The sequence below is a fragment of the Miniopterus natalensis genome, chromosome 2 (genome assembly GCF_054644295.1).
Source record: "Miniopterus natalensis isolate mMinNat1 chromosome 2, mMinNat1.hap1, whole genome shotgun sequence".
In the NCBI taxonomy this organism is placed as follows: Eukaryota; Metazoa; Chordata; class Mammalia; order Chiroptera; family Miniopteridae; genus Miniopterus; species Miniopterus natalensis.
The window spans coordinates 169,883,177-169,896,725 of record NC_142082.1 but is presented as its reverse complement, the minus strand read 5'-3'; the positions used below and the strand labels follow the sequence as shown (position 1 = coordinate 169,896,725).

Sequence of the window (13,549 nt, the reverse complement as noted above, 5' to 3'; positions counted from 1 at the left end):
TTACTTGGTACAAATTATTTACTACAATTGAGCAGCCATACAATGCCTTAAGAACATGATAAACCATTAAAAATGGGGTTAAATAATTCTCATTGGTCTAAAAAAATAGAGGCTGCAGATTTTCAATTATATAAACAACTTCTAAGACTTAAAAAGTACTAAAATGGAAAACTGCATGCATACTTCTCTTACCAAACTAATGGCTTTTGATTTACTGCCCTGCTAGTCTCTCACCTACCAACAAGGCAACAGCTAAGGAGAACCACCTTCTGCTACTCAAAACCCACCACCCAGAATAAAATCCATCATCTTTACAAGGCCTAGGATCCTGCAAGATCTGGCACCCACCTATTTCGCTGGCCTGGTCTCCTCCACTTTCTCAAATTCCAGAACCACCACCAGTACACTCTAGCCACACACACCTCCTTGCTATTCCTTCAACAACCAAGCACACTCTCACCTCAGGATCTTTGTACTCCCTGCTCCCATTGCTTGAACATTCTCTCACCTCACCTATACAAAGTATATTTTATCAGATAAAATTACCTTAATTTTTCAAAAATGCAAATAAATACTAACCGTGAAAAACATTTTTTTTAAGGTAAAAAGCTGACTGTCCTTCTTTGTAGATTTCCAAAGGAAAGATCAAACCTTTGTTCCTCTTTATGTTGATTAGCGGTTCCATTGCAATAAGAAGAGTTAAATCCTTCTCTGCTTTCTTTGACTCTGGATCATCCTGTGTCTAAAAGATGTATACCCCACAAGGTAATTAGCAATTCAATGTCATCTTAACAATATAAAAACCAATTAATGATTTTTCACATATTACCTGGAGAAAATCAATAAGGTGTCCAGCTGCAGATACAAATAAACACCATTCCTCGTAGGTAAAAGCTAATTTTATAAATTTCACAGCAGCATCCAGAGAAATAACATTTTTTCTTTCTATAATAAGTTTCAGAAGAGATGTTTTTGGAAAACCAAGCATTCCCTCTATACCAGTATTTGACACTAGAAAAGGAAAGAAAGAGGTTTGAAAGTCATTCATGCAAAAAAATACTTACTAAATATTAACTATCAGATACTGCCAGGCACTAGGGAGACAATGGAAAAGAAACACAACCCAGGCCTTCATAGAGCTTACACTCTAGTTGGGAGAACAAGAAATCATAATGGGCAAATTCAGGGTGCTGTGGGGACAAATTAGAAGGGCATTGAACACAAAGCTTAGGGTATGAGAGTAGTCAGGGAATGCTACTCATGGAATGTCAAATATAAAGAATTAGCAAGAGTTAACTAGTGAAATAGGAAGTTAGATATTAGAGATTGAAAAAGCAGGAAAGAAATCTAAAATAGGAATATATGTTTTATAGTCATCATTATCTACCCACAGTAAATGATATGATCAGCCATGGACAATGTACAGCTACCTAGGACAGAACAGTAAAGGACACCAACATGTAAGAGAAGAGCAGAGGGAGAAAAGGCAGCAAAGAAAAATGTTTAGAGAAAAAGGAGTAGTCAACAGCAATAAATACTGAAGTGGGGGAAAAGCATTGAAGTGGATTCATTTGGTCTGAGCTTGTCAGTTAAGCCCATCTTCTGCCTCAGCTCAGACTTTCTATAACAACCTGAATAATCTCAACTCACACATATGAGCTCACAAATAATGAAAGAAACCTGCAGGATTCCAAGATGGTGGCAGATCAAGTAGAACCTACATTGACATGCTCCCGGGACCAAACTGAAATTACAACTAAAATATAGAAAAACCATCCTGAATAATCAACTGAAGACTAGCTGGAGAGCACCCTCATAACCAAGGACATAAAGTGGAGACGTCATAGAGACTGGTAGGAAGTGCAGAGGTATGAGAGGGCTGGCTGGGAACCCACAGGCAGCAGCTGAAGTTCTGGAAGGATATCTCAGCTGTGGGGGGTTCCCACTGAGAATTCTGGTGTCTAAACCCCAAGCTGGGCTTCCCAGCCCAGAGCACCAGAACTGAGAAAGGTGCCCACATAACAACTGGCTCTGAAAAGCAGAGGGGTTTCTGTCCACCAGGGAGAGATGGCTAGTAACGCAAGTAACCTCTTAAAGGGCCAACACACAAAATTTCATGTGCAGTCACTCACCTTGGGCTCCAGCAGAGAGAGGGCAGAGTGGACTAGAGCTGTGTGAGGAAAATCTATGGGTGCTGACTCTGGGGATAGAGTTTGGATGGCAGCGATCTGGATTCCTGTGCTGAACCATTCCTCTATACTGCAGAGACATATTTCTCAGGCAGACCTTTACCATCCAGGCAGCTTTTGCCTCAGATGGAAGCAATTGCTCCACCCTGTTGGAAAACCTCTTGCCCCCGCCTGTGGAGTTTGTACCTTACTGTGATCTACATCCTGAGGCTCATTAAGAGACAGAATAACAATCAGCCTAGAGGCAGAGGTGGATCTCTGGGTGTTTTGATTCTTTGCCTGACCTGCTTCTGGACCTGGGGCTTGGAAAAGCAGACCTTGGTGTGCATCTTGGTCCTTCCCAAATGCTCCCAGCCTCAGCAAAGGGAGCCACAAGCTGTGGATTGCTGATAGCTCCAAACATGGTACTCAAGGCCAGTCACAAACAGCATCTGGCATTGGCCTGCACCAGAGACCGTCCAGAAAGATGGGAGTCCTAGCAGATCTACCTAATACATAGAAACAAACCCAAACAGGCAGCCAAAAAGGGGAGATTAAAAAAAAAAAAGCGTCTTACATGAGAAGAAAAAAAAAAAGCCTCAAATGAAAGAACAAGAGGATTCTCCAGAAGAAGAGCCAAATGAAATGGAGATAAGCAATCTATCAGATATAGAGTTCAGAATACTGATTGTAAGGATGCTCAACAGCATAAGGAAAGATATGGAAACTATGAAAGAATTAAGAATGACACAGCAAAAATAAAGAATACATTGGAAGGGATAAACAGCAGATTAGTGGAAGCTAAGTATCGGATCAATAAGTTAGAAGACAGGATGGAAAAAAGCACTCAATCAGAGACCAAAAAGAAAAAACAATTAAAAAACAGGATAGTTTAAGGAAGCTGTGGGACAACATAAAATGTAACAATATTTGCATCACAGGAATTCCAGAAGGTGAAGAAAGTGAGCAAGAGCTAGAGAACCTGTTTGAAGAAATAATAGCAGAAAACTTCCCTAAGCTGGTGAAGGAAAAAGTCACACAAGTTTAGGAGGCAGCCAACAACAAGGAATATGTAATCTTTTTAAGTACATACAGTCTATTTACCAATACTGACCACAAGTTAGGCCATAAAGCACGTCTCAACAAATTTCAATGGTTTCAAATAATATAGAACATGCTTCTCAGACCACTGAGTAATTAAGCTAGAAATCAATAATAAATAAAAAAATTAGAAAGTCTCCATTTGTTGTGACTCATGACCCATATATCACAGAAGAAATCACAAGGGGAATCATAAAATATTCTTAACAAAATGGTAGTAAAGATATGATATATCCAAACTTTAGGTACATAACTACAGCTGCATTTAGAGAGAAATGTCTTACTATGCAAATACTTAATAAGGATAAGTCCTGAAAATCAATGACCTAAGCTTCCAAGTCAATAAAAAATTTTAAATCAGCAAAATAAAGCCAAGAAAGTAAAATAAAGAACAGAAATCAATAATATGTAAAACAAACATACAACAGAGAGGATAAACAAAGTCAAATATTGTTCTTTGAAAAGACTAATGAAATTGGTAGAGACTCTTGCTACAACTGATGAGAGAAAGGCAAAATGACCACTATTAAGAATGTAACAAAGATATTATAAAGATCATAATTAGATATTACAATTTTAATTAAAATTTGAAAATATTAGATAAAATCAAAATTTTTCAAGGAAAGTACAATATACCAAACTGATATAAGATTTTTTAAATGAAAAGAAAGCCTAAATAATCACTTTATATCTATGGGAGGAATTTAATCCATAGTTAAAAATCTTTCCACAATGAAAATTCCAGGTCTAAATGGCTTAACCAGTAAAGTCAATCAAACATTTAGAAAGAAGTAACACCAATCTGACACCAACTCTTTCAAATAATAGAGAAAAGGGTTAATAGAGAAAAGGGTATACATCTCAGTTCATTTTATGAAGCCAACATGACCTTGATAGCAAAATCTAAAAAGGACTTCATAAGAAAGGAAAATCTCTCTCATGAACAGAGAAGCAGAAATATTAAACATTAGAAAAAAAAAAAAAAAGCAAGCAATATATCAAAAGGATTATCCTCACCTCAACATTACGTTTATCCTAAAAATATAGGGTGGTTAAAAGTTAGATAAGCAATCAATGTAATTCACCACATTAACAGATATAAAAGAGAAAAGCCATCTAATCAATTCAATAAATCTCATTAGGTCTATACAAAAGCTGTTGATAAAAAGTCAACAACTATTCAGGGTTAAAAACAAACAAAACTCTTAGCAAACCAAAAATAAAAGCAAACTCCTTAGTCTGCAAAAGGGTATCTTTAAAAAATCCTTTAGCAAATATCAAAATTAATGGTAAATGTTGAAAGTTTTCCCTTAGAGATCATAAATGAGACAGGATATCTGCTATTACCACTTTTTTTTTAAATCTTCACCCGAGGATATGTTTTACTCATTTTAAAGAGAGAGGAAGGGGGAGAGAGAGAGAGAGAAACATCAGTGTATGAGAGAAACATCGATCAGTTGCCTGCCGTATGTGCCTCCACTGGGGATGGAACCCGCAACCTGGGTACGTGCCCTGACTGGGAATTGAACTGGCAACCTTTTGGTGCACGAGACGATGCTCCAACCAAGTCACACGGGCCAGGGCAACTGCTATTACCACTTTCATTCCCTGTTTTATTGAAGAGCCTATCCAGTGCAATAAGTCAAGAAATACAAGAAAAAATAAATAAAAATTTAAGAATTAGAAAGAAGGAAATATAACTGTCTTTATTGACAGTGATTGTATATATTAAAAAATCTAAAAGAAAAATCCACTAATAAATTATTCAAACTACCAGTTGAGTTTAGCAAGTTTGCTGAATTCAAGATCAGTAAAAATTGGATATGAGCTTATGTGTGTACTACACACTAAAAGCTTCTCTTACTCTTGTTCTACAACAAAATATTATCTTAACAACTTACTTATTAAAAGTTCTCTTCCCGCTATAAATAGTTCTGAGATAACATCACGAATTTCTAGTTCTTCTGTAACGATCGGTCCAGTTTGCAGTGTTCGCCTATTTGAATCAGAAAGAGCTTCCAAGACAGCCAGAAACCGGGATGCAGTGCTATCAAACATCTCATCCAATAGCCGTTCTGTGGTGGTACGTGGCCATGGCAACTATAATTTAAAAATATATATACAATCCATTTTTTAAAAGTTCTATGTCTGATATTATTAGGCAAAGTAAAGTAAGACATGCTTAATTAATGCTAAAAGAGAGAGTGGTTGGCCTATCAATGAGATGGCTGCTTTTATGATTTTCATTTTTTGAGGTGTTACTCCAGACTCCATTAAGGTTTATGTCATGTTGCCATTACATCAAAGACTTTGCTATTTCTTTATATTTTTGCGTTTCCAAGGCAGCATAAAAAGGCTATTTATTACTATCTTTTTATTAGGGCAGCATCAATCTCCACATGCTTTGTGATACCTTAATTCAGCCCTTAGGAACTGATCCTTATACTTTGGTTGCCTAAGAATCTCTCAGGAGTGCTTTAACTTTTTATAAAAATATTTGTGTTGATTTTTAGAGAGAAAGGAAGGGAGAGGGAGAGAGAAACATTGATGTGAGAGCTGCCTCCTGCATGCCCCCTACTAGGGATCAAGCTCACAACCCAGGCACATGCCCTGACCAGGAACTGAATCAGCAACCTTTTGGTGCAAGGGACAATGCCCAACCAACTGAACCACACCAGCCAGGGCTCTCAGGAGTGCTTTTAGATTCACACACCGCATCAGTGGGCCTGCATGGGACATTCTTAATAAGCGCTGCAGGAAATTCTGATGCAGGGTCCTCAAAACCAAATTTGAAACAATGTTTCATAGCATAAATAACTGGTCTTATGTGAGTTAACTCTAAAGAAGAGTGGACCAGCTGCATACTAATAAGTTAGTGACTGTTAGAGCTCTGTGTGAATTCCCAGCCACTCCACTTTGTATCAGGCCAGAATGATTCCACCTCCTGCAGATGGTTTGCCTCCATGCTCCATTCTCTCCGACAAATTACCTGTGCTCTGTATTTAGATTACCAGGAAATAAGAAAGGCAACTCTAGTTGGCTTTCCTAGAATCCATGTCCTATTAGAACACACCAGTCATATTCCCCGTTATTCCTCTGCTACTTTCCTCTTCTTGGGGCAAAGTAAGACAGAAAAACAAAAGCAGGAACAAAACCCAAATAGGTTACAGTGAACTTATTTTTTTAAATATCTTAGGAAAACGAGCAAAAAGAAGAACAGACTATTTATCAGAGCAATAGATGAATACCAAGTAAATGATTTTAAAATATAAGTATTTCATAGATCTATAAAAAAGATTTCGAGTCAAAGCAATACGAAATGGACTGTCAAGCATGACAAGAAAAGTATTAATGTCTATAAAAACAATGAACTTATTCAAATATATTTTAAAAATTAAAATCTCTAGTAGATAATTCACCAAATAAAGAAAACAAAGAGTAAACACAAATAGAAGGGTAAGTTGAATCTGAAAAATAAAGTTAAAACAAGCCATTTTATTAAAACTGAATTATAAAAAAAAATGATAATATCAAAATGATAATAGCTTGTGGCAAAATCAGTACACGCAGGTTTTCACCCTAAAAAACTCCTTTTTGGAAATTAATTTTGCAATATATATCAAGAGAAATAAAAGTGCATCCTTTGATTCAAGTCATACACCTTGAATTTTATCCACAGAAAACAAAAAATATATATATATATAATTGAAGATGTTGATTACATCAATATTTCTTAATAGCAAAGTAGTGGAAACAACTAAAATAATAAAATACAAATATTAGACAAATTCTGGCACATATACTGCATAGGGTATATTAGATCATCTTTAAAAATGTCAGGACAGAGGAGGAGCTGAATGACGCAACCCAGACAGTCTGTTCCACTTCTAAATACTATGATTTCCACGACATTTGCTCCATAGGACGCATTGTTAACTCCCCACACAGCACACCTAGCCCAGTCAAGCTCAGTTTCTCACTGTACCCCTATGAACTTTGCTTATTCCTGCTTCCAAGTTATGATCATGTTCTGATCCTTTAACTATTTCCCCTCTTTTCCTGTCTGGTCAAATTCTGCTCATTATTCCAAAGCCATTCAACAAAACAGAACTACAACTTAGTCTTTTCTATATTCCACCACACTTGACACAACAGTAAGTGTTTGATATATGGCTATAGAATTAATGAATGAAAAATAAATAACAGCAACAGCTAATATTTACTGAGGACCTACTATGTGCCAGGAACATTCTAACATGTAACTCATTTAATCACTACCATTATTTTCTCCATAATACTTATGACAAACTACATTTTATTTATTATGTAATTTCTCCACTAGAATTACTTATTCACATAGCAACTACATTAAAAATATTTATTGAATGAATCACTAAAGAGTCAATCATTAGAAGTCTGAATTAGTAGTCCTTTAAAATTATCCTTTGAAAGTCAAAATGATTTACTATGAGTTACTGCTTTACAAACTCAAAAATGTTTTATAAAATAAATTTTGAAATTGAAATTGCTTTCTTTTACAGGAAACATGATAAAATTGTTTAATACACATAAAGCAGGACATAAGGCAAACTATATCAAGGTGACATATGATGACTTTGTAAAAAGGGTTATGTTAACTGTTCTCTGTATAAACTACCCACTAAACAATTATGATTTTTTCCTAAAAAGATATACTCCCATACTTTCCATATAGTAATTATCTTAAAGGAAGCCAGAAATAAATTTTTTAATATAACATTATCTGAAATTTTAAACATTTTTCTTTTAAAATATACTTAATTTTTATACCAGGATGACTATAAATCAAGTCCTGATAATATCCTAATTAGTGACAATCTTACAGCTTTGAGTACATAAGTTTGGTTTGCCTAGGGGGGAAAAAAATGCTAATGAGAAAAAAAGAACTGTCCCCTGCTCTCTTACAAACACGATAGTATTACTACTTACCAGTATCAGATGCAGGCAGTTCAACAGCTCATCCATGAAATTATCTATAACTTGGCAAGTTACAACCCCCACCAAGTTTACACCATTGGCTGGTAAGGGCTGATTTTAAAACGCAGTATGAAATGTACTTCTGGTGTCAGTCATCAATATGTCATAGTCACAGTAAGTAGCAATGGGCAGCTACAACGTCCAAATAATATCTGGATTTAAATATTGATTTAAAATTTTACAAAAGGGAGAATTTACTCCTAAATCTTAGAAGGAGAAACAGCAAGTTAGTAGTGAGAAAGCAGTGGACCCGAGACCTGGGTTCTAGTGCCAGGGTGGCCAGCAGCTGCCTTTGTTGCCTTGAGCTAGAATTGTAAACACCCTGTGATTTATTTCCCCATCTGCAACAGACAAGGACTGAGCCACGTGATTTCTAAAATCCCTTCCGGACCCTGAGATTCTACTACTCTCCTGTCAGAAAGTGCTCGTCTTCTTCCCCCTCACCTCCATTTTCAGTCCCCACAAAGGAGTCACAGGAAAGAGTTTATGACCTTGAGGACACACAGGGGACGACTTCAAAGAAATATGGAACTGGCCTTAAGGAATCCTGAGGCTCAGAAAGGCAAAGGGGAGGACGGCGGGAGAAGGAAAAGGCAGGAGGGACAAAAGGCAGAGGACCCCACAAGGCCTAATGAGATCACAGCCCCCTACCGTGAGAGCCCTTAGCTCCTGTGAGAGCCCTTAGCGCTGTCTGCCAAATACGTCTGTGGCTGGAAGGGACCCTGTAATAAGGCTTGACACGTGAAAAGCAGAGACTGCTGTCACTTCCACGCTGGGCATTACTGCCTGTGTGAGGTCCTCCAAAGCTCTCTCACATCCCCTCTGACAGGATAACCAGCAATTTTCTAAATGAGAACTGCTCCTCGATCTGGCCCTGAGCATGGATCATGAGCAGAGCCTGCTGGTAACTATAATAACTTGACTCCACTGGGAAATAAAGGGTTGTTTAAGCCACCAAGATATGGGGTTTGTTTGCTGCTACACTATGACCGAGCTCCCAAGCACTCCCAACGGCGAAACTGCGGCGGGTGAGAAAAGGTGCATCCGCCCTCTCCAGCCTTGAAGCCTCTATGCTACCACCAAGCAGTGGCAGACACAGGCCTCTATGGAGCCGCTCAGAGGCTTGTGCGTTTGAACCCCTCCCAGGATCTTCTCCAGCCTCTTGCCCTTTAAAGTTCCAAAACTGGGATTGTGCAAAGGTACAAAAGCGGAGAGAGGGGTGAAGTGAGGTCACGTCCAAACGGGGCAGGCATTCCTCTGTCTGCCATGGGTGCCAAGAATCATCTGTAGGATTTGATATTTAGCAACCAACCTTAAAGGATGCGGAGGCAGAACCTAAATATACCATAAGGGTCTGAAAAGGAAGGAGAACAGTCTTAGACTTACAGTTTGTACTTCCTTTAGGTTAGTTCTTATCTTTGGTCTAAAGGAACTCTTGGTTTTTCTTCTGGATTCAAACACCCCTCTTCTGAAGATCATCACTGCCATCTGCCGCAAAAGGAAGAATTCTGGATGAAGTAAGAGTGGGGTGCAACCTCTAACATGAAGCATTTCATCAACTGCAGAGTGCAATACACTCCTTTTACTCTGTGAAATTCCTATACCTTTATCGTGGCCTCCCTGTAGTATCTTCTGGATGCTTCTGGCGATTGTGAGGAACCCATTAATTCCAGTTGCCTTAATTCATCAATTTTAGCTAAAGCACGCCGAGCGAATATCTATATGCAATGAAAACAGGTTGAATTCATAAGAGAACAGTGATTAAAAATGTATCAAGGCAGTATATTTTATTCCCCCAGACACTGGATTTAACTGATGAGTTAAGCTCTAAACTGATGCTGACTCTCTGTAACACAGTAGCTATTCAATCTACCATTTCCTATAAGTACCACTAAATTCTACAGATCTAAAGTTAATAAACTGTCAGATAGGCTGATTTGATGAATTAAGAAATTTTAAAAATAAGGAGAGTCAAATTCTGGTACCAATATTTCCAGTACCCACCTAATGCAACGTAATATTGAATGTCAAAAAAATAAAATAAACTAGGAAGGAAAGTGAATTGCATATAAGGAAATAATGAGGAAGGGAAGACATCAGAAATTTTACTCAGAAAAGCAACAAAGAGGGTGGAAGTGAATAGAGCATAAAGGGGAGAGAAAGGAAGTAGAGCAAGTCAAGCAAATTTCTGCAAATTAAGCCTGGGACTTCTGTCTTTGCATCATTGCAATTCTTTGCAATTCAAATGTTTGTTTATGTTTTTCTTGCCAGACATCTAAAGAAGAAAATGCTGCATACATTGTATTTTAAAATATCAAAATCCTCAGAATTAAAAAGTGGCATACCTCCCCATGGATACAAGCCTGGCAGTCATAGTAGCACTGGCAGACAGCAGTGTAAAGAGTGGCTCTCCACGTCAGGTACCTGACAGACAGGAGTGGGACTGAGGATTCCATGCACGTACTGGCCCACAGGAGATATTCCAAGGCCTGAGAAAGAAAGGGCATAATTGAATATATTTTCATTTTAAGCCAATAATTACGTGGTTTTTTACTCAATATACTCAGATTATAAATTGTGAGCACAAATTGCTACTTAAACCAAAAACAATGAGTCAAGAAAACACGAGCATTTAAAAAGTAAAATAGTAATTTAGACAACTCGAAATCTCAAGTTAACCATTTTAGAATGTCTTCCTTCTTAGCTCCTAAAGTCCTATGAACTCGGCTCATTTTTATTAATATATATCAAGTGTCAACAATAGCATAGGAACTAATTACAATACAATTGTTACTAGCTGGCCTGGAACCAATGTGTTATTTTGAAAATAAACTGGTATAGCAGAATAGGGAAAATGGAAAAGGCTTACAGTCCGGGAGCTATGATACTTAGTAGAAACAGTTGAAGACTGGGATCAAATAGACCTGCATTTCAGTCCCAAATTTGTCACCTAGTAGCTGTGTCATTTTACCTCACCAGACCTCAACTTTCTCATCTTTAAAATGGGCACTTTGGCACAGTGCTATTAGGGAGACAATGTACACAGTGTGCTAGGATGGTATTGGTTACACTCCATAAATGATATCTATTTCCAGTGTAATCATTCCCAAGGTACAGTGTGAAACAAAATTATGGCGAAAGGGTCATCATTGTTATCAGTCTATCTGTAGGAATAGATGTAAGAGTCTCCTGTGCTATTTTAGCTGAATGACTTTTCCCCACAGATCCACTGATAATTCTTTTTGAACACGTCTTTCCCACAAACCCTATACCGGGAAACACTATTTGACTACATGTATCCTGCAGTTAACTTTTTCAGTCTTTTTCCTTTCTTCAAAAACATTCCAAAACCTCAAAGGGTAATTAGATTGTATTGCCTTTCACTTGATTGAATATAAGAAGAAATTTGGTATGTGCTCCACATATTGTTATAAAAAATATTACTGGGATGAAAATAAGAATCTGTGAGCTAAATATCTCAGAATATCAAATTCTAAACTTTATCCATAGAAATGTTAGACTTAACCAAGCAGGTCCTCACCTGTCTCCCCGGTCTATTGGGCACTTCTGCACTTGCCTCCTCTCCTTTGGTCTCGCCATTGCCCTTCTTATAAACTGCCCGCCCTATACATACTCCTCACCTCCACTACAGTTACCTTTTTAATATGCAGATGGGGTTGTGTCGCTCTTGTGCTCAAAACACTTCCATTGCTCGTTGCTCCCCATTGCGTATATGACCAAGTGCAAGCCTTTTACAGGGCATGCAAAGGCAACTGCTGCCTTTCTCCACACCTACAGATTTTAGTGCCAAGAGAGACCTTAAAAGTAACCTTTTAGACTCCAAGGGGCTAAGCTGCTTGTGACAAAGCTGGAGCTAGAAGTCGGGTCTTCAGAATCCCAAGTGCAGCAGCATTCTTTCCACTACACAGGAAAACCCTGACAAAGGGGAATTCTAATACATACATACACACACACACATATATACATACATACATATATATATATATATATATGCACACACACACACATATATATATAGCTATATAGCTGTCATCTCAGTTAGGGTTCTGAAAAACTGTCATTCAGATTTTTAAAATGAAAGTCCATTTTCAAAAAACTACTTCTTAATTTGTAGCCTGCTTTTTTTTTGGACCCTGAAAGAACTATTTCTATTAATAAATTTTTTTTATATTAATGGAATTTAAGCAGGACTGTTCTCTCCATAGAAAAAACAAACTTTGAAAAACCAAATTTAAATTTAAAAATAAAGTGTTCTTATTACAATAAATTAAAATATCAAAAAATTAAATATAAATTACCAAAAATTAAAATTAAAAAATTAAATTAAAAAAGAAATTTAAAGCTATTTTAAGTGCTTACATCACAACCAGGAAAATGAAAATTGAAACAATGAAAGCCCATTTGTTTTTAATGCATCAGATTGTCAAAGGTTGGAGAGAGTGTTAATGGGCCAAAACACTGTTGGCAGAAAAGTGTGTTTTGGTCAATGTTCCTCTGTTAAAAAATTTAAGATATCAAGAAATAAAAAAATAAAACGTCTGCTATACTAACTCTTCATTTAAAAAGAAAAAGAAAAAGAAAAACCAAATTATAGGAGCTCAGGAAGAGCATGGTTCCGGTGTAGCGCACACACAATTAATCGGTTCCGCCACAGGAAGGCACTGCAGCATCACTTATGTCAGCCTTCAAGGAAAACAACACAGAAGCATTTCAAAGCTTGGATTTGAAGTTTATGTAATGGAATGTGGAATAATTTGACAATCATTGTCCAAGCCACAAGCTTTATAAATGAAACAAATCAATATTTTCTTAGAATAAATAGATTCTACTGTATTCTTTAATGTTTGGTGAGTATGATACTACAGTTTTAAATGCCTCAGAAGCAGCTACAGATTACTCCATAAATGAAAGCAAAGTTGTAATACGTCTTTAGGAAAAGAGATTCCAGAAATCTGCCCTCCCTCCATTCCCTAAGCTTATGCTGGTGATCTCCCACAACACAAAGGTGTTTCCCATTTGGGAAGGGCCCCCAGCCAGTCTTGGTCTTCAGGATGTCTTCAGGAATACAGATTGATGTCAAAAAATATTAACCCCTTTCACACAGCTCCTCAATTTGAGTAGGTGAGCCAAAATAGGATGGGTCATGAAAGATTAAATTTAGTCAACAGACATGGATTACTCTAATGGTAATACAGTGTGGCACCCACTCTGGCCTCAGCTACACTTCTAACTAGATGTTTGAC

General features: G+C 37.3%; 1 protein-coding gene across 1 annotated transcript in view; it reads right to left on the bottom strand.

Annotated features, from left to right (window-relative positions):
* The window catches only part of CFAP54 (cilia and flagella associated protein 54), a 214,072-nt gene that overhangs the window by 181,706 nt on the left and 18,817 nt on the right, over positions 1–13,549 (bottom strand). Inside the window, exons 6-11 of the mRNA XM_016221795.2 lie at positions 10,631–10,774; positions 9,890–10,003; positions 9,672–9,773; positions 5,171–5,369; positions 830–1,011; positions 580–742 (exon numbers count right to left, since the gene is read on the bottom strand). Coding sequence (XP_016077281.2) covers positions 580–742; positions 830–1,011; positions 5,171–5,369; positions 9,672–9,773; positions 9,890–10,003; positions 10,631–10,774 — 904 coding nt within the window. The remainder of the gene's footprint in view (positions 1–579; positions 743–829; positions 1,012–5,170; positions 5,370–9,671; positions 9,774–9,889; positions 10,004–10,630; positions 10,775–13,549) is intronic.